This window comes from Nanorana parkeri, unplaced genomic scaffold, assembly GCF_000935625.1.
Source record: "Nanorana parkeri isolate BGI_ZX_2015 unplaced genomic scaffold, ASM93562v1 scaffold823, whole genome shotgun sequence".
NCBI lineage: Eukaryota > Metazoa > Chordata > Amphibia > Anura > Dicroglossidae > Nanorana > Nanorana parkeri.
Window position 1 is genome coordinate 591,863 of NW_017307091.1, and position 20,576 is coordinate 612,438.

At 49.8% G+C, this 20,576-nt stretch overlaps 1 protein-coding gene across 1 annotated transcript in view; it reads left to right on the forward strand.

Annotated features, from left to right (window-relative positions):
- ASH1L (ASH1 like histone lysine methyltransferase) overlaps positions 1 to 20,576 on the forward strand; it is a 59,597-nt gene that overhangs the window by 30,602 nt on the left and 8,419 nt on the right. The window contains exons 4-22 of the mRNA XM_018565238.1: positions 3,234 to 3,323; positions 5,423 to 6,062; positions 7,285 to 7,470; positions 8,603 to 8,697; positions 11,463 to 11,536; positions 11,664 to 11,709; positions 12,477 to 12,585; positions 12,664 to 12,870; positions 13,205 to 13,351; positions 13,445 to 13,553; positions 14,836 to 14,997; positions 15,181 to 15,275; positions 16,223 to 16,371; positions 16,460 to 16,612; positions 17,198 to 17,252; positions 17,408 to 17,540; positions 17,617 to 17,865; positions 18,457 to 18,543; positions 18,627 to 18,717. Coding sequence (XP_018420740.1) covers positions 3,234 to 3,323; positions 5,423 to 6,062; positions 7,285 to 7,470; positions 8,603 to 8,697; positions 11,463 to 11,536; positions 11,664 to 11,709; positions 12,477 to 12,585; positions 12,664 to 12,870; positions 13,205 to 13,351; positions 13,445 to 13,553; positions 14,836 to 14,997; positions 15,181 to 15,275; positions 16,223 to 16,371; positions 16,460 to 16,612; positions 17,198 to 17,252; positions 17,408 to 17,540; positions 17,617 to 17,865; positions 18,457 to 18,543; positions 18,627 to 18,717 — 2,877 coding nt within the window. The remainder of the gene's footprint in view (positions 1 to 3,233; positions 3,324 to 5,422; positions 6,063 to 7,284; positions 7,471 to 8,602; positions 8,698 to 11,462; positions 11,537 to 11,663; positions 11,710 to 12,476; positions 12,586 to 12,663; positions 12,871 to 13,204; positions 13,352 to 13,444; positions 13,554 to 14,835; positions 14,998 to 15,180; positions 15,276 to 16,222; positions 16,372 to 16,459; positions 16,613 to 17,197; positions 17,253 to 17,407; positions 17,541 to 17,616; positions 17,866 to 18,456; positions 18,544 to 18,626; positions 18,718 to 20,576) is intronic.

The window sequence follows — 20,576 nt, forward strand, 5'->3', positions numbered from 1 at the left end:
TGGATAGGCTGCATTCTCAGTGCTGTCTCTGGTGAATGGATAGGCTGCATTCTCAGTGCTGTCTCTGGTGAATGGATAGGCTGCATTCTCTGCTGTCTCTGGTGAATGGGGGCTGCATTCTCAGTGCTGTCTCTGGTGAATGGATAGGCAGCATTTTCTGCTGTCTCTAGTGAATGGGGGCTGCATTCTCAGTGCTGTCTCTGGTGAATGGATAGGCAGCATTTTCTGCTGTCTCTAGTGAATGGGGGCTGCATTCTCAGTGCTGTCTCTGGTGAATGGATAGGCTGCATTTTCTGCTGTCTCTAGTGAATGGATATGCTGCATTCTCAGTGCTGTCTCTGGTGAATGGATATGCTGCATCCTCAGTGCTGTCTCTGGTGAATGGATAGGCTGCATTCTCTGCTGTCTCTGGTGAATGGGTAGACTGCATTCTCAGTGTTGTCTCTGGTGAATGGATAGGCTGCATTATCTGCTGTCTCTAGTGAATGGGTAGACTGCATTCTCAGTGCTGTCTCTGGTGAATGGATAGGCTGCATTCTCAGTGCTGTCTCTGGTGAATGGATAGGCTGCTTTCTCTGCTGTCTCTAGTGAATGGGGGCTGCATTCTCAGTGCTGTCTCTGGTGAATGGATAGGCTGCATTCTCTGCTGTCTCTAGTGAATGGATAGACTGCATTCTCAGTGCTGCCTCTGGTGAATGGGGGCTGCATTCCCTGCTGCCTCTGGTGAATGGGGGCTGTATTCTCTGCTGTCTCTGGAGAATGGATAGGCTGCATTCTCTGCTGTCTCTGGTGAATGGGGGCTGCATTCTCTGCTGTCTCTGGTGAATGGGGGCTGCATTCTCTGCTGTCTCTGGTGAATGGGGGCTGCATTCTCTGCTGTCTCTGGTGAATGGGGGCTGCATTCTCTGCTGTCTCTGGTGAATGGATAGGCTGCATTCTCTGCTGTCTCTGGTGAATGGGGGCTGCATTCTCTGCTGTCTCTGGTGAATGGGGGCTGCATTCTCTGCTGTCTCTGGTGAATGGGGGCTGCATTCTCTGCTGTCTCTGGTGAATGGGGGCTGCATTCTCTGCTGTCTCTGGTGAATGGGGGCTGCATTCTCTGCTGTCTCTGGTGAATGGATAGGCTGCATTCTCTGCTGTCTCTGGTGAATGGGGGCTGCATTCTCTGCTGTCTCTGGTGAATGGGGGCTGCATTCTCTGCTGTCTCTGGTGAATGGGGGCTGCATTCTCTGCTGTCTCTGGTGAATGGGGGCTGCATTCTCTGCTGTCTCTGGTGAATGGGGGCTGCATTCTCTGCTGTCTCTGGTGAATGGGGGCTGCATTCTCTGCTGTCTCTGGTGAATGGATAGGCTGCATTCTCTGCTGTCTCTGGTGAATGGGGGCTGCATTCTCTGCTGTCTCTGGTGAATGGGGGCTGCATTCTCTGCTGTCTCTGGTGAATGGGGGCTGCATTCTCTGCTGTCTCTGGTGAATGGATGCTGCATTCTCTGCTGTCTCTGGTGAATGGGGGCTGCATTCTCTGCTGTCTCTGGTGAATGGATAGGCTGCATTCTCTGCTGTCTCTGGTGAATGGGGGCTGCATTCTCTGCTGTCTCTGGAGAATGGGGGCTGCATTCTCTGCTGTCTCTGGTGAATGGGGGCTGCATTCTCTGCTGTCTCTGGTGAATGGATAGGCTGCATTCTCTGCTGTCTCTGGTGAATGGGGACTGTATTCTCTGCTGTCTCTGGAGAATGGATAGGCTGCATTCTCTGCTGTCTCTGGTGAATGGGGGCTGCATTCTCTGCTGTCTCTGGTGAATGGGGGCTGCATTCTCTGCTGTCTCTGGTGAATGGGGGCTGCATTCTCTGCTGTCTCTGGTGAATGGATAGGCTGCATTCTCTGCTGTCTCTGGTGAATGGGGGCTGCATTCCCTGCTGTCTCTGATGAATGGGGGCTGTATTATCTGCTGTCTCTGGTGAATGGGGGCTGTATTATCTGCTGTCTGGTGAATGGGGGCTGTATTATCTGCTGTCTCTGGTGAATGGGACTGCATTCCTTGCTTTCTCTAGTGAATGGGGGCTGCATTCCCTGCTGTCTCTGGTGAATGGGACTGCATTCCCTGCTGTCTCTGGTGAATGGACAGGCTGCATTCTCTGCTGTCTCTAGTGAATCGATAGACAGCATTCTCAGTGCTGTCTTTGGTGAATGGATATGCTACACTCTTAGTGCTGCCTATGTAGAATAGATAGGGTACTATACTCAGCGATGTCTGTGGTGAATGGACTGGCTGCATTCTCATTATTTTCCCAATTGAATGGATAGGCTACATTTGCAGTGTTGTCTCTAATGAACGGACAGAAAGCATTCTCAGTGCAGTCTTTAATGAATGGACAGAAAGCATTGCCAGTGGTGTGTTTATTGAATGAATGTGCTGCATTCTCAGTGCTGTATTTTGTGAATGGATGGGCTGCATTTGCAGGGCTGTCTCTGGTGAATGGATAGACTGACAAAATTCTTAGTGATGTCATAATTGATCTGTAGTGAACAAACAGTAAAGGTGCTTGTGTTAGAGGCAGCCAGTTGGGGTGTTCCGGAATATAACTTAGCGCTCTTCTGTGCGGTTTGTGAAGTGTCTGCTGTCTAAGCCGCCTCTTGGCTCGGAGTGAAGATGAAGCAGCTCACACAAACACACAGCGCAGCGGGCTCATTAGTGCCTGCACTGTCCTTGCAGATGATGAGGGATGGCGGTCTGTATTCTCCTAATGTAATTGCAGCATGCGTCTCCAGTCGTTGAGGAAGCAGTGACATTGCAGAGATGAGAGCGGTCAAATTATAAATAGAAGGACCTAAAGATATCTCTGTCATGCCGCACATCACATAGTAATGACCTTCAGCCAGGCCTGCTGGAACTATTATACATTTCTTATAACCAATGAACAGAGTCTCCACAAAGTGGGATTTCTGTTTACTGTCTGTCTCTGCCTGGCTGCTGTATGATATGTTTTGCATGCCACTGCCTAGCGGCCCCAGTGTGCAGACCTGGGAGTCTCTATACCTGGAATTCCTCCCAGCTTCTACAGCCATTATGACCATTACGGTTGGGTGGTGAGCAGAGCTAGGAACATGGCTGCAGAGATCTTGACATTAGAGCCTGACCTCTTCTCTCTTTAATTCAGGGCAAATGGTGGATTTGTCTGCAGTGATTGTTCTGCACTGTGGAACTGAATTGACCGTGTCCTTCTTTACCTTCTAGCTTCCCAGGAGCGTAGTCTGAGGACACCAGATAGCTCCAGCTATAGTCCCTCTAGAAGAAGGACGGCATCTGAGAGCACTTCATGTTCAGGTAAAGAAGGAGAACTCCTATATGCCATGTGTAGGTTGAGGCCAAGAACAGACCCCGGGCTTTCCGGCTCTTTTATCTTTTCATCATAAGCTTATTTTTTTTCTACCTGCCTTTTATATAAGGGGGGCAGTTAGTATGGGGGAGCACTGTACACAAATTCCCACTTGGCATATGTCCTTCAGATTTGACATTGTTAACGGAGATGATTGGATTGAATATGGAATAGAAGTCCAATTCTGTGGGTGTCAGGACATTTCATACATCTTATATACACGATGCTCTGTTCCTGCACATGATACTGTCTGCTTGTGACTAGAAAAGCCATCTTTCTGGCCGTCCTGTGTGAAGCAGCTCAAAAGTTGACCGTAATGACGTCATACATTCATGTATGGATGTCTTCCTGGATCTTTGCTCTCTGCCCTCATTGTCCGTCTTGCAGCTACCTGCTGACCACAGTGCTGACAGTAGTGGTATTTTCAGTTTGTAAATAATTTATGTTGTAGACCCTTAGTTCTCAACTGGTGGGTCGTGACCCAAAGTTGGTCGCGACCCCATGTTCAGTGGGTCGCCACGTGCCTTCCACTTTTCTAGGTGAGAGGCTTCTCAGCCTCCCCCCCTCGCACTGTCAGTTCTCACGCCAAGCAGCCATTCAAAATATGCTGCCCAGTGTCAAGTGTCAGCTTGAGGTGGATGGGATGGGGCTATGGCCGTGAGGGAGCTCCATCTACACATGCAGTGCTTACAGCTCCCGCACGTGCCCTGTAGAGGTTCCTGGACCGGAGTGACGTCACATTCGAGCTCCTGGCACCTCTACATGGGGCGCAAGGGAGCTGTACCAGCAACGCACATATGGATGGAGCTCCATTACAGCACAGCAGCCCACACTGGACCCCAGGCTGAGGCTACACTCTAGTTCTCGTAAGGTAGGGAGACTGAGTGGCTCTTTAAAAAAAAAAAAATTACATTTTTGGAGTGTGTATATGTGTGTGAGATTGTTTCTGTGGTTGTGTGTCAGTGTTCTTGAGGGCTCGTTCAGACTAGTAAAGTGCGTTAATCGTACAGTCCCGTGCAACTAATGCACCGTGCCACGCAATCGCACCTACTACACGTTCTGGTGTGGGAGGTGTTGCATTGCCTTTCAATTTAATGGCACCCCAAACGCACCTCCCACCCACTGTTTAATCGCCCGCACCGGAACGTGCGTTCCATTGCAGTGCGACTTGGGTCACGACTTAATGACCAAGGACAAATGTGGGTCCTAAGGTTACATAGGTTGAGAACCACTGCTGTAGAGAGACACTTGGCTGCTGTCATCATCAGGCACACACACAATAAAATGATGAGGAACAGTGTCATCTTCCATCTCCGAAACATATACGACTTAGCTAATGATCAGACGTTGTCATCTTAGGTCTCCATGCTCCATCCATGTATGATGATAAATAGGCAATTTCAACCAGCCTGATCATTTGCCTTCCCAGGTTAGAAAGCCTTTCATAGAGGTTAGAGTTGCCGGTGTTGATCAGTGTTACATACTTGGCAATAGGTGTCTTAAAGCACCAAGATAACCTTAATGGCGGTCCCACCAGCAACTCTCCTTCCTTTGCTTCTCTCCAGTTAGTGTGGCTGCTAGAACCATTGAAAAATGTTTGTTTCTTCTAGCTATCAGGAGTATGGAACTCGTTCCACTTGATCCCAAGCTAGTGCTTGGTGATTGACCATTCAAGCACCATTCACATGAGTCTTCAGCCCTTTGTAAGTTGGGACTTCAACTTGCTCCTATTGGCTGCACCAGGTTAGGGGAGCGAACAGAAGTGTACAAACTGGGTTAACCCAGCACACTTGGCCTGCAGCTTTACAGAAGAGTTTTTATGGTGCAACATTTGGCACCCCACCTATGCTGCAAGATGGAGGAGGGAATGAGTGCATTTGCCTGATACCCGAAGTTGGGGTATTTCGGGAGGTTACCTAGCATATTGACTTGGCAATAAAAGTAACATGAGAGATCTTCTTTACAGCTGCATGTAAGTTCACTGAAAGGGTACGCTCAATAAAATGATCATTGGTAAAACTCATTAACGTTTGCTGTCTCTTTCCAGTCATGGGGGTCCCATTGCGAGGCCTGCGGCACAGTTCTACAGCGGAGGAGTCTGTGGATTGTTTGCTGCAGCGCACAGTGGATGACAACCTCACCTCCTCTACTCCTTCCACCAACAGCCCCGCCAGGGCGCACAGCAGGGAGAAAGGACAGAGCAGGTCGGACAATATGCTTGTTTCAACACCTGCCGTGGACTCTCCTAACGATGGCCTCAGCTCATCTTCTGGTCGTCTGCCAAGCCTAAAAAGAAGCGTGGTTGAGGCCATACACAAACAGGCTCGGAGGATGTACAACTATGATACAATTCTGTCCTCTAAAAAGAACCTGGACCACGTTAATAAAATCCTAAAGGCCAAGAAACTGCAGAGACAGTCCCGCACAGGAAACAACATTGTGAAGAGGAGGCCGGGGAGACCCAGGAAGTATCCTCTAGACGCGGTTTTGGCCATGCCGCTGGTCAGCCATCAGGAGACTATCAATGACAGATCAGACACGGTGACAGACGTCATCGAGGCTGTAGTGCAGGGGGTGAATCTGACCACTGAACACCGCAAGGGGTGGAAGAGGAAGCATTTGGGCGTGGAAAAGCTAAGGAAGCGTTTGAGGACCTCACTGGATGAAGACCAGGAGAGCAGCACAAGGTATGGGTGATCGTTGTGCTCTGTCCTGATGTTCTTTTTCTCTGCATGATATACACTATATTGCCAAAAGTATTGGGATGCCCCTCCAAATCATTGGATTCAGGTGTTCCGTGACATTTCCTTGCTGCTAAATATTCCGCAGTCACCTGTTAGCGGTATTATAACAAATTGGAAGCAACTGGGAACAACAGCAACTCAGCCACGAAGTGGTAGGCCACGTAAAATGACAGAGCGGGGTCAGCGCATGCTGAAGCGCACAGTGCGCAGAAGTCACCAACTGTCTGCAGAGACAATAGCTACAGACCTCCAAACTCCATGTGGCCTTCAGATTGGCACAACAACAGTGTGTAGAGAGCTTCATGGAATGGGTTTCCATGGCCGAGCAGCTGCATCCAAGCCTTACATCACCAAGTGCAACGCAAAGCGTCGGATACCGGCGTGTAAAGCACGCCGCCACTGGACTCTAGAGAAGTGTAGACGTGTTCTCTGGAGTGACCAATCAGGCTTCTCTGTCTGGCAATCCGATGGACGTGCATGGGTTTGGCGGTTGCCAGGAGAACGGTACTTGCATGACTGCATTGTACAAGTGTAAAGTTTGGTGGAGGGGGGATTATGGGGGGGGTTGTTTTTCAGGGGTTGGGCTTGGCCCCTTAGTTCCAGTGAAGGGAACTCTTAAGGCATCAGCACACCAAGACATTTTGGACAATTTCATGCTCCTAACTTTGTGGGACCAGTTTGGGGATGGCCCCTTCCTGTTCTAACATGACTGCGCACCAGTGCACAAAGCAAGGTCCATAAAGACATGGATGGGGGAGTTTGGGGTGGAGGAACTTGACTGGCCTGCACAGAGTCCTGACCTCAACCAGATAGAACACCTTTGGGATGAATTAGAGCGGAGACTGTGAGCCCGACCTTCTCCCCCAACATCAGTACCTGACCTCACAAATGGTCCAACATTCCCATACACACTCCTAAACCTTGTGGACGCCTTCCCAGAAGAGTTGAAGCCGTTATAGCTGCAAAGGGCCAACTCCATATTGATCCCTACGGACTAAAACTGGGATGCCATTAAAGTTCATGTGCGTGTAAAGACAGGCGTCCCAATACTTTTGGCAATATAGTATATATTTGTGTAGCGTCTTGTCCTCTCATTCTCAATCTTCCTTCTTCTTTGCCTTCCTGCTGTGCCCACTGTACAGTCATTTCTCCTCTTCTCTTTCAGTCTGGCCGAGATTGCTTTTGCAGATGACTCTTCCAGCCGTGACCTCCCCCTGAGTCACGAAGAAAGAGTGGATGCTTTTTCCCGTCACCTGGCACCACTCATGCAGCGGGAGAAGAAGACTGCACGTCCTCCCAAAAAGAAATACCAAAAGGCTGGACTTTTCTCTGACGTGTATAAAACCACAGAGTGAGTAAATGCGTTAGATATTCTTGATACCATACAGTAAGATAGGAACCAGGTGTACATTCTGGAAGTAGGGTATAAAATCAGTTGACCTAGAAGTAGAGGTGTGTCCTCTGCAGTCCTGGAAGTGTAAGTGTATCCCGTTCTGTCCCAAGACTCGGGGTGCACCCTTTACTATCCTTGAATTGTGTCTGCAGCCCGTGCTGTCCCAAAACCAGGGATTTACAATGTGCTGTACTAGAACTGGGGTGCACCCGCTGCTGTTGCAAAACTCTGGGTGTACCTTCTGAAGTATGGGATTGGGGAGTACCCTTAGCTGTCTAAAATTGAGAGTGTACTCTCTGCTGTCCCGGAACTGGAGGTGTTCCTTTTGTTGTGTCCCAGGACGGGATGGGTGTAAATTGTCCTGTCAAAGGGCCAGGGCCACTTATTGTGCTAACCCAAAACTGGTGGTCTTCTGGAACTGGAGATGTATCCTTTGCTGTCCCAAAACCAGGGGATGTACACTGTGCTGTCCAGGACTTGGGGGGTGTACATGTAAACATTGTACTGACTCCGAACTGGGAGTTTACACTGTGCAGTTCACGGCTGTAGGGTGTGAACGGTCTGCTGACCCAGAGCCGGGGGTGTACACTGTGCCGTCCAGGACTGAGGGGTGTAAACATTCTACTGACTTAGAATCTGGGGTGTACACTGTGCTGTCCAGGACTGGGGGGTGTAAACATTCTACTGACTTAGAACCTGGGGTGTACACTGCGCTGTCCAGGACTGGGGGGTGTAAACTTTCTACTGACTTAGAACCAGGGGTGTACACTGCGCTGTCCAGGACACGAGGGTGTAAACATTCTACTGACTTAGAACCAGGGGTGTACACTGTGCTGTCCAGGACTGGGGGGGTGTAAACATTGTGCTGACCCAGAATTGGGGGTGTACTTTTTTCTCTTGATTGGCCGCTGTTGGGCAGGAAGTGATGGAATTTCCCTTGAGAGGGGCGAAAGCAGTAACAATCCCTATAGTAGAGGCTCTAACCATTCCACAATAAAAGTTCAGTCTGCAGTTCCTGTTTATTAGGCGGATGTTGTCACGGCCTGTGTTGAGTTTTGTCCTCACATCGTATCATCTCCTATTGTCACAGCCCGAAGAGTCGTCTGGTACAGCTGAAGAAGGAAAAATTGGAATATAACCCAAAAGAGCATGAGTATGGTCTGCTGCCTGCACCCATCCATATTGGTGAGTGACTCCGCCTCTTCAGAGTTCTGTTCTGTGATTGGGTATGTCCTGTGCCAGTCATAGAGAACAGGGCGTAGTCCAATCCCCTGAGCTCCTGCCGCTGGTCCCAGATTGATGATTCGTGATATCAGTACATCTGAATACTCTGCCCATACCCCTGTAGAGGTCAAGTCCGGGTAATGGGAAATCCTCCAATACATCACTGTTATTGTTTCCTTGTCCAAATCTAGTACCCCGCACCCTTTCCATGCACGCGGGCACACTGATTGGTGGCACAGCTAACCAAATGCTTGAGGAAGGTGTATTATAGTCTGTTGCAGGCCACACACTTCTGTTGAATTCCTCCATAGGTGCCTGAAATCTAGAATGTTATGTGACAAATTGCATGCAGATAGTGCTCGCAGGAGGTCATCCTTAAATATGACCTCCAGCCGTCCCTTCAGTGTTATATCTGGCCTTCGCTTGAGTCTCATTTCTGACCTCCGGACTTCCATTCACTCTTATACCTGACCTCCGGCCTTCCCTTCAGTCTTAAATCTAACCTCCGGCCTCCTCTTCAGTCTTGCACAGTGGTACCGGCTCCTCTCCTGGACTGACATGGCTTCCTCTTATTTCACTGCACACTGTCAGCTTCTCACAATGTGCATTAGAAGCTACAGCAAGTCAGATAGAGCCCGCCTCATTTCCTGGCTGGAGCACCTCCAGCATCATCTATAACTTTCCTTCCCAGTCTGACTATCCCTTGCCCGCCCCTTTCATTCATTTGATTTCATTCCTTTCGATCATGGAGGTTCTGCCTCACGTGAGCTTTACTTAGGGCGCTCTACATACAAATACAGCCAGCCTTAGGAATGCCCACTCGTCCAGGCTGACATCTACCCAGCAAGGCATTTTGATATTTGCATAACCCCTCCCATGAGCCAGCCCACTGCTTTTGAGAGAGTAGTGAGGCATGATGCTGTGCTGTTCTCGAGAAGCTATGTACAGCACCCTGCCGGCCCCTGCCACCGGCCTGCATTGCACAGAGGGGCGAAGGGACCCAGTGATGGCATCACTTGGTCTAATATAAGTTCTGTCATGAAAACATAAAGGGTTTTATTCAAGATAAATCCCCTGATACCGAACAGCTCCTACAAGATGGCAGCCAGTGGAAGGGAACAACTAGCACCCAACCAACATGGAGAAGTAGCGGTCTGAGCGCATCTGTCCATCATGATGGGGTCCGGGAGGAGGACGTGTTAATGGTTATACAGAGTAGTGTACTCAGGCTCTTGTTTACACGACACCCGGGGCGGGGAGGTGAAGCCGTACTACACACAATACACACAGAGCCTCTTAATGAGAGCGCGGCGCAGTGCCCGGCCGGAGTGTAGCATTTCACTTTTCTATTCTGGGCCGGATAACTTTCCTGACGTCTACTCCGCCAGAGAGAGAAAGTTCTGTGTACCTCTGGCTGCCAGCCACGGCTGCTGAAAGAAGCTTTTGTTTCCTCCAGTGAGGTCATCCCAGAAAAAGCCAATTCCCAGCACATCCAGCCGCTTCCTGGAACCTGCCAGCAGTTCAGACTTCTTACATAAGGACAAAGTAGGAGTTTCTTATTAGAAAAATATTTTCCTGCGAGCTCTGTCCTGTTCCGATTGTGCTTCTCCCCAGGCTGACATAACTGGTCCCTTTGTATCCTGCGCTCCTTCTGTTTAGGAGGTTGGGTCGCACAGAGCCTCATGGAAAGTGTCAATGTTACCGACAACTAGCCCCCCTTCACATATTCGTTATCCTAATTAGATTGAGAAATGCCCCCCTCCAACAATGGTGAGATTCCCCCCAATAGTTTGTGTCTCTGCCCCTCCCACAATGGTGAGATTTTCCCCCCAGTAGTTGGTGTCTCGGCCCCTCCCACAATAGGGAGATTCCCCCCAATAGTTTGTGTCTCTGCCCCTCCCACAATGGTGAGATTTTCCCCCCAGTAGTTTGTGTCTCTGCCCGTCCCACAAAGGTGAGCTTTCCCCCCAGTAGTTTGTGTCTCTGCCCCTCCCACAATGGTGAGATTCCCCCCAGTAGTTTGTGTATCTGCCCCTCCCACAATGGTGAGATTTCACCCAGTAGTTTGTGTTTCTGCCCCTCCCACATGCACGCATACTGGGGCCAATTCAGACAGGAGTCAAGTAAACCAGTTTTGGAGTGTAGAAGGAAGCAGAGTATCAAAGAGAAACGCAAGTATTCACAGGGAGAACAAACTCCATGCAGATAGTGTCCTGGCTGGGGTATGAACCATGGACCAGTGTGAGGACAGGAAATCACATGTGTCTGTATGTCTCTTGCAGGGAAATATCTCCGACATAAGAGGAGCGACTTCCAGCTACCATATGACATCTTGTGGCAGTGGAAACATGGTGAGATTTTCCCCCCAGTAGTTTGTGTCTCTGCCCGTCCCACAAAGGTGAGCTTTCCCCCCAGTAGTTTGTGTCTCTGCCCCTCCCACAATGGTGAGATTCCCCCCAGTAGTTTGTGTATCTGCCCCTCCCACAATGGTGAGATTTCACCCAGTAGTTTGTGTTTCTGCCCCTCCCACATGCACGCATACTGGGGCCAATTCAGACAGGAGTCAAGTAAACCAGTTTTGGAGTGTAGAAGGAAGCAGAGTATCAAAGAGAAACGCAAGTATTCACAGGGAGAACAAACTCCATGCAGATAGTGTCCTGGCTGGGGTATGAACCATGGACCAGTGTGAGGACAGGAAATCACATGTGTCTGTATGTCTCTTGCAGGGAAATATCTCCGACATAAGAGGAGCGACTTCCAGCTACCATATGACATCTTGTGGCAGTGGAAACACAACCAGGTAAGCGCCTGCCCTGTGCTTAGTCACCCAAGCCCTGTATTCATTCATTGTGAAAGGTGACAGGTTCTCTTCATTGATGAAGGCCGGAATGAACTGACAGAGGCTGCTGTTCTGTTTTGTCTTTCAGTTGTATAAGAAGCCGGATGTCCCCCTGTACAAGAAGATCCGATCCAGTAAGTGACCCAAAGAAAGGCAAAGTGGGACCACTGGAGTGTCCGTACCATCATTTCTCCCCCCTCTCTGGCTTTGGTCTGACCTGTTAGTGGGACCACTGGAGTGTCCGTACCATCATTTCTCCCCCCTCTCTGGCTTTGGTCTGACCTGTTAGTGGGCCCCTGACATGTCTGTACCATCATTTCTCCCCCCTCCCTGGCTTTGGTCCGACCTGTTAGTGGGACCCCAGGATTGTCCGTACCATTCTCTAACCCCCTCTCTGGCTTTGGTCTGACCTGTTAGTGGGACCCCTGGAGTGTCCATACCATCATCTCTCCCCCCTCTCTGGCTTTGGTCTGACCTGTTAGTGGGACCCCTGGAGTGTCCGTACCATGATCTCACTCCCCTCTCTGGCTTTGGTCTGACCTGTTAGTGGGACCCCTGGAATGTCCGTACCATCATCTCTCCCCCCTTCTCTGACCTATGGTCTGACTTCTTAGTGGGACCCCTGGAGTGTCTGTACCATCCTCTCACCCCTGCACTGGCTTTGGCCCGACCTGTTAGTGGGACCCCATGAGTGTCTGTACCATCCTCTCACCTCCGCTTTGGCTTTGGCCCGACCTGTTAGTGGGACCCCATGAGTGTCTGTACCATCCTCTCACCCCCGCTTTGGCTTCGGTCCGACCTGTTAGTGGGACTCCAGGAGTGTCCGTACTGTTGGATTCAGTTTGGCTTTGGTCTGTGCTGTTTTTGCAAGCTCTGTGTAATTATTGTATTGTTTCCTCAGATGTGTATGTGGATGTGAAGCCGCTGTCTGGATACGAGGCCACCACCTGTAACTGCAGGAAGCCCAATAATCATGATGACTGGGGCTGCGCTGAGGACTGCCTGAACCGGTGAGCATGCCGTGTGGTCATACATAGAAGACGGTGACTCTAGGTTCCCCCAGGCTGATGGCTATTCTTCCTTTGCAGGATGATATTTGCAGAGTGTTCCCCGAACACATGTCCTTGTGGAGAGCATTGCAGCAACCAGCGAATCCAGAGACACGAGTGGGTCCAGTGCCTGGAGCGATTCCGGGCTGAGGGGAAGGGATGGGGAATCCGCACGAAGGAGCCACTGAGGTCTTCGCAGTTCATCATCGAGTATCTTGGGGAAGTGGTTAGCGAGCAAGAGTTCAGGTAATTTAGATGTCTTGCCTGTCAGGGACACAATGTGATTGGCTGGCTGCACTGGTCCACAGAAGACCCTTATGTATGGAAGGGAAGGGTCATGGGGAGGGGTAGGGATATGGAGCCGGCGGGGGCGGGTTCAAGCAGAAGCAACGATTCATAGCAAGGGTGGAGAATTCCATTGCAGTGGTGCAGCCAGCTTCCTGTTTAGGTTCCTTGCAGGTATAGTTAGGTCGTAGGTTGATGATTTAGATCATCTGTCAGAAGTAGCTGCACCCATGGTATTGTTGTATGACGGGTCTCCAACGAGGCAGTGAAACAGCATTTGTTTCTTTGTGTGCAGAAATCGGATGATTGAACAGTACCACAACCACAATGACCACTATTGCCTTAGCTTGGACTCCGGCATGGTGATTGACAGCTACCGTATGGGCAACGAGTCCAGATTCATCAACCATAGCTGTGACCCGAACTGCGAGATGCAGAAATGGTGAGCCGTCCGTACAATGTAGACACGATGGGCTTACAGTGCCCCCTGCAGCCAGGTCTGTGTCATGTGCTGATATCACTCTCTTGTCACCAGGGCTGTGAATGGAGTATACCGCATTGGGCTGTACGCTTTAAAGGACATGCCAGCAGGTACCGAACTGACTTACGACTACAACTTCCATGCGTTTAATACTGAGAGGCAGGTGAGTGATGCTGTGTGAACTTAGGTCATTATGTATTCTATGACTTGGTAACCTTGTACAGGCACTTTATGGGTGGTAGTCGTGTCCTCCCTCCCTGTACCCCTGCATAGGCGGTAGCCATATTCCTGAATAAGCGGTAGCAATCTACTCCCTTTCTGTATATTTAGATAGGTGGTAGCCTCATAGGCGGAAGCATGAGCAGGCAGTAGCCATGTACTTCCATTTGTATCCCTAAATAGGCAGTAGCTGTGTACTCTGGCTCTGCACCCCTAGGCAGATGGTAGCCATGTTCTCCCTCTCTCTGCCACAAGATAGGTGGGGCTTTGTACTTCTATTTGAATCCCCTGCTAGGCAGTAGCCATGTATTTCTGTATCCCCTGATAGGTGTTACTCATGGCCTTCTTCTGTACCCCTAGATAGGTGTTAGCCATGTACTCACTTTCTGCAGCCGCAAATCTGTGGTGCTTATGTCTTCCCCCTCCACACACAGATAGGCGATAACCGTGTACTCTGGCTATTAATCCCGGATACGTGGTAGCCATGTACTCTGAACCCACAGATAGTCAATAGTAATGTTCTCCCACTCTGTACCCACAGAAAGATGGTAGCCGCATTCTCTTGCTCAGTACCCCTTGATAGGTGGTAGCTATGTACTCTGGCTCAGTACCCCTTGATAGGTGGTAGCTGTGTACTCTGGCTCAGTACCCCTTGATAGGTGATAGCTATGTACTCCGGCTCAGTACCCCTTGATAGGTGGTAGCTATGTACTCCGGCTCAGTACCCCTTGATAGGTGGTAGCTATGTACTCCGGCTCAGTACCCCTTGATAGGTGGTAGCTATGTACTCCGGCTCAGTACCCCTTGATAGGTGGTAGCTATGTACTCCGGCTCAGTACCCCTTGATAGGTGGTAGCTATGTACTCCGGCTCAGTACCCCTTGATAGGTGGTAGCTATGTACTCTGGCTCAGTACCCCTTGATAGGTGGTAGCTATGTACTCTGGCTCAGTACCCCTTGATAGGTGGTAGCTATGTACTCCGGCTCAGTACCCCTTGATAGGTGGTAGCTATGTACTCCGGCTCAGTACCCCTTGATAGGTGGTAGCTATGTACTCCGGCTCAGTACCCCTTGATAGGTGGTAGCTATGTACTCTGGCTCAGTACCCCTAGATAGGCGGTATCGTGTACTCTGGCTCTGTACCTGTAGAGAGGTAGTAGCCGTGTACCCTCTTTGACTCATTGGGTGTAAAGGAAATTCTTTTTTTTTATTTCTCTCTCTTGTCAGCAATTGTGTAAGTGTGGCTTTGACCGGTGTCGGGGGATCATCGGTGGGAAGAGTCAGAGAATGAACGGGCAGACAAACAAAGCCGGCCACCAGATTCCTTCTCACCGGAGACTTGGACGCTCCAAAGAAAAGAGAAAGTCCAAGCACCGGCTGAAGAGGAGGGTAAGTCGGCTGGAGAAAGCGTGAATTTCGCTGGTTGGCTGGCGATTCCGAGCTGTCAGATGCTGGATAAGCTCTCCACCCCCAAGAATATCGCTCATAATTAGCAGAACCGATATGTGGACGGTGAGAAGCCTGAAAGTGATAAAATGATTTGTGAGAATAACTCCGGTTTTATGTTTGTAGAGGGGTCACCACAGTGATGATCGCAGTGAAAGTGTCGGGGCATCGAACAGACTCAGCTCCCAGCTCCACATGAAACCTATGTCCAACAGAGAGAGGTATGAACGTCCCGCATCTTGCTAGTGTCTGGCTCCCTGTCTCTGGCTGTACCCTTCCTATCTGCCTGTCCCTGGCTGTACCCTTCCTATCTGCCTGTCCCTGGCTGTACCCTTCCTATCTGCCTGTCCCTGGCTGTCCCCTTCCTATCTGCCTGTCCCTGGCTGTACCCTTCCTATCTGTCTGTCTCTGGCTGCACCCTTCTTATCTGTCTCTGCGCTGCCTGTCTCTGGCTGTACCCTTCCTATCTGCCTGTCTCTGGCTGTTCCCTTCCTGTCTGCCTCTTTCTGGCTGTACTATTCCTGTCTGTGGCTGTACCCTTCCCATCTACCTGTCTCTGGTGGTGCTTTTCCTATCTGCCTGTCTCTGGCTGTACCCTTCCCATTTACCTGTATCTTGCTGTGCCTTTCCCATCTCCCTGTCTCTGGCTGTACCCTTCCCATTTACCTGTCTCTGGTTGTGCCTTTCCCATCTCCCTGTCTCTGGTTGTGCCTTTCCCATCTCCCTGTCTCGGGCTATACCCTTCCCATTCACCTGTTTCTTGCTGTGCCTTTCCTACCTGCCTGTCCCTGACTGTACCCTTCCCATATACCCATCTCGGGTTGCGCCTTTCCTATATGTCTGTCTCTTTCCTTCCCATCTGTCTGTCTCTGGCTGTCCCCTTCCTGTCTGCCTCTTTTTGGCTGCACTGCCTGTTTCTGGCTGTACCCTTCCTCTCTGTCTGTCTCTGGTTGTTCCTTTCCAGTCTGCTTGTCTCTGGCTATACCCCTCCCATTAACCTATCTCTGGTTGTATCTTTCCTCTCTGGCTATACCCCTTCCCATTTACCTGTCTCTGGCTGTGTCTTTCCTGACTGCCTCTCCCTGGCTGTCCGTGCCGCATCTTGGTCTCTGTCATACATACCTTGTTACGTCTTGTGAAATAAACCCCTAGGCTCTTTGTTCTGCAGGAACTTTGTGTTGAAGCACAGAGTATTCTTGATACGAAACTGGGAAAAAACCCGCCGGCGACATGAAGAGGTAAAAAATGACCTGAATGCAGCATCGCTGTATAACCGCTGGAACGGTGTGTGCAGGGATGATGGAAACATCAAAGCTGGTGGGTCGTCTGGAGAGATGTAAAATGGAAGTGATGTACCCTTTTCCCGAGCCTCCTATTCATCTGTTTTGTCCCACTTATTTTTCAGATGTCTTCATGACCCAGTTTGCTGCTCTACAGACCTCTCGGTCAGTACGTACCCGCCGGCTGGCTGCCGCCGAGGAGAACATTGAGGTAGCACGTGCTGCCCGTCTGGCACAGATCTTCAAAGAGATCTGTGATGGAATTGTCTGTTATAAAGGTGACTTTCTTATCAGTATTAGCCATGGTCAACCCACACGCACGTTTCTCACATTTCACTTACTCTCCTCTTTTCGGAAGAACTCCAAGCAAACTGCTTAATAGACAGTAAAATACATCTATGTAAACTGTCGTAGCTGCCAGAAAGTTATTAAACCTGTTCAGTCAGTAGTGGGATCCAGGCACCCCTGCTAGACAGCACAGCCAGGCCCTGGTCCTGCTGACTACAATATTGCTTGTTGCAGAACCTGCCACCAGCCTGGGATTTGCTTGGTCCAGAACTAAGCATCAGCCTGGGAATTGCTTAGTCCAGATCATACCCCTAGCCTGTGATTGCACAGTGAACAAGCAAAATATAGAAGAGGCCATCCCTGAGCTCTCCCCTCCTGTATGCAAATTCACAGTGTTAGACTAAGTGCATAGCAGTAGAGCCTAATTGGCCGAGAGCACTACCACTCCCTCTGTTGATCTGCCCTGCATTGAATTAAAGAATGCTAAAATCAAGGCTGATTTAAGTACTTCTATTAGATGTATAACCATTTGTACTTTAAGAATGCGTGTAACACTGATATTCTTCCCTTTTCAGATTCCTTGAACAGAAACCTGGCGGCCCCCCTGCTTAGTCTTCCACCCAAGAAAAAGTAAGGCTTCATCAGTCTCCGTCACTGCTTCCTCTTATCCATTGCCAGCAGTTGTCTGACAGCCTCTGATATAAATCCCATTACTAAGTGGGGGTGTTGGGGGTCACTGAAAATAGGAGTGTTGGCCTCTCTTGTGACATATTTGTCCCACACAGGAACCCATACTACTACGAGAAGGTGGGGGATCCACTGGATTTGCTGACTATTGAGAAGCAGATTCTTAGCGGACATTATAAAACGGTTGAAGCTTTTGACACGGACATGCTGAAGGTTTTCCGCAATGCAGAGGTAAGCTCGGCCCGCGATTCCCTCCCTCTCCATAAAAATTACTGAGCCTAAAAACATAATTTTGCTTCCCTTCTAGAAATATCACGGGAGGAAGTCGGCCATTGGCCGTGACGTGTGCCGGATGAGGAAAGCATATTACAGCGCACGCCATGAGTCCTCTGCACAAATTGATGAAATCATGGGGGAGACAGCAAGCGAGGCGGACAGCAGCGAGACCTTGTCATGTGATAAAGATGGTGGAAACGAGAAGGAGGATGACATCATCCGCTGTATCTGCGGCCTCTATAAGGACGAGGGGCTGATGATTCAGTGCGAAAAGTGTATGGTGAGTGCACGTTTACCATGTCTCCGATAGAAAAGTATATAGTGACTGAGCCTTTCCCACGGCACCAATAGAAAAGTGTATGGTGAGTGTGTGCTCATCGCATATCCAAGAAAAGTGTATGGTGAGTGTGTGCTCATCGCGTCTCCAAGAAAAGTGTATGGTGAGTGTGTGCTCATCGCGTCTCCAAGAAAAGTGTATGGTGAGTGTGTGCTCATCGCGTCTCCAAGAAAAGTGTATGGGGAGTGTGTGCTCATCGCGTCTCCAAGAAAAGTGTATGGTGAGTGCGGTTTAACCATTTCCCCAATAGATAACCGTATACTCAGACGAGTGGTGGGACCCATATTTAAGGTATAGGTGACTATTAGAGAGCTCAGCCTCATGACTTTCCATAGGGTCCTCCTAGGTTTGTCACTCTTGCCTTGAAGCCTCACTCTTGCTGCATCAGAAGAAGTCTCAATGTCTTTGCTCCTCTCTGTTTGACAAAACAAATGAAAAATTCTCATTGTTGTGAGTCTCATCCGGTATTCCCGATCTCCCATGTCACTTTGTCCCTCCCCTATTGGTGACATTAGTGTTTTGTGTCCCTCGCAGGTCTGGCAGCACTGTGACTGTATGGGAGTGACGTCAGACGTGGAACATTATCTGTGTGAGCAGTGTGACCCGCGGCCGGTCGATCAGGTAAGGGAATGCAGATTTTATGATTTGCAGAGATCCTTTGTTGTTCATTGTGTGATCCCAGCCATGTTTATGTCCTATTGCAGGAAGTTCCCATGATCCCATGTCCTCATTACGCTCAGCCGGGTTTCATCTATTTCATCTGCCTTCTGCGTGACGATCTGCTTCTCCGACAAGGTACGGCACCTCTGGAGAGTCTGACTCCTGTGCAGATAATCGCCATAGGGTCCCGCGAGTGCCTTGTGCTGTAACCAGAAGAGTTAGGCTAAGTTCACCTGTCTGGCCGGGAGGTGGTAAAAAATCAGGCAGCAAGTGTTGACCACATTGTTTTTGTGCAGAAGGGTGGTCGAGGGAACCACCCTTTTGCACAATGACAACGTGGTCCACACTTTGTGGTGTAGCAATTTTAGCTTGACTTATGAAGTTCACAGGGGGCAATGCCTGTCAAACTCGCCCTTTGAAGTCAATGGGGGCAAATGCCCCTAGGGATGAGGAAAACACAAAAACAGGCATTCAGGAGGTGGCAACCCTCTGAATGCCTGCAAACCACCGCTTAGCTGCCCTCTGAAACGCAATCCATCGTAGATTGCTTTGTAGAGAAGCGTTTGAACCTGCCGCTCATGTAAAAGACCTTAAAACAGAACTGTGGGGTAACATTTTTTCCCATAGTTCTCTTTAGGGTCAAGGGAGGAGATATACTAACGTACTCCCGTGACCCAAAGCTCAGTATATAACGGGCTATAGCTCGCTATATACTGAGAGTGCCGCAGCCGGGACAGATCCCGACAATACTGTGGAGATCCACCCAGCTGTCTGATTGACACCTGGCCCCTACTATCTAGAGGCAGAGCCAGCTGTGCCCGCCCCCTCTCCCGTCCGTTCCTTCAGTCAGCGCCGAGGGGAGGGGGGAATCCCTGCGGGGAGCGGTGACTGATAGCTACTGCTCTCTGCTGGGAGAAGATCGGGAAGTGAGCGAGGACGGTATGTGTTCGCTCACTTCCCAATCAAAAATGACAGTTTCAATGTCACATGTCAGCTCTAACTATAAAGGATAAGTGAAAATCACTAACCTCATAGTTCTTTAATCATCTTTTCATACTCAGTAGCTGTGGTCATAGGGTAGGGATTACTCATCAAGCCCCAGTCAGTGTACCAGAGCTCATACACAATAGCTTGGTGTCACAGCATGGATCAGACCACCGCTCTTTGATTCCTCTGGGCAGTCAGTATGGCTCTATCTTCCCCTCCAACTGCTATTGGTCCACCACAGAAAAGTCAGAGTGCCTCTGGCCAATCAACATAGCTCCATCTTCCCTAAAAACTGCTATTGGTCCGCTCTGGTGAGGTCAAGATGCCTCTAGCTAATTAGCATAGCTTCATCCTCCCTTCCAACTGCTATTGGTCCACCACGGTGAGGTCAGGGTACCTCTGGCCAATCATGATAGGTCCATCTTCCCCTCCAACTGCTATTGGTCCACCACGGTGAGGTCAGGGTACATCTGGCCAATCATGATAGGTCCATCTTTCCTTCCAACTGCTATTGGTCCACCACGGTGAAGTCCGGGTACCACTGGTCAATCATGATAGGTCCATCTTCCCTGCTAACTGCTTTTGGTTACCTGCAGTGAGGCCAGCACCGGGTTTGTGCCCTGGGGGAAAATGTGCACAGTGGGGCAATACAATCTTGCATTCCAGCCTGCTGTAAATGATAGAAAAGAAGATGGCTCCATCTCCACCCTGCCATATCTGAGCCAGGTGTAGAGAGGCAATGCCATGAACCTTTCTGGAACACATCTCTCTGCGGACTGCCGACTCCTCATTTGCTTTCCGCTTATGGTTCGGTGCCAGTTCCCACTAGCTGGCACCATCAGTGTTATTGATGACCTCATGAAGCCATAGGGAGGCTCAGAAAGCTTGACTTGTACAGGAAAAGTTGAGATGTACCTACAGCTGCCCATATCTCTGGATCTAATTGTTTTCACTGAAAGTGGCCTCTGCTTATCCAAAGTTCAAACCGTGGAGCTGGGACCGAGCGG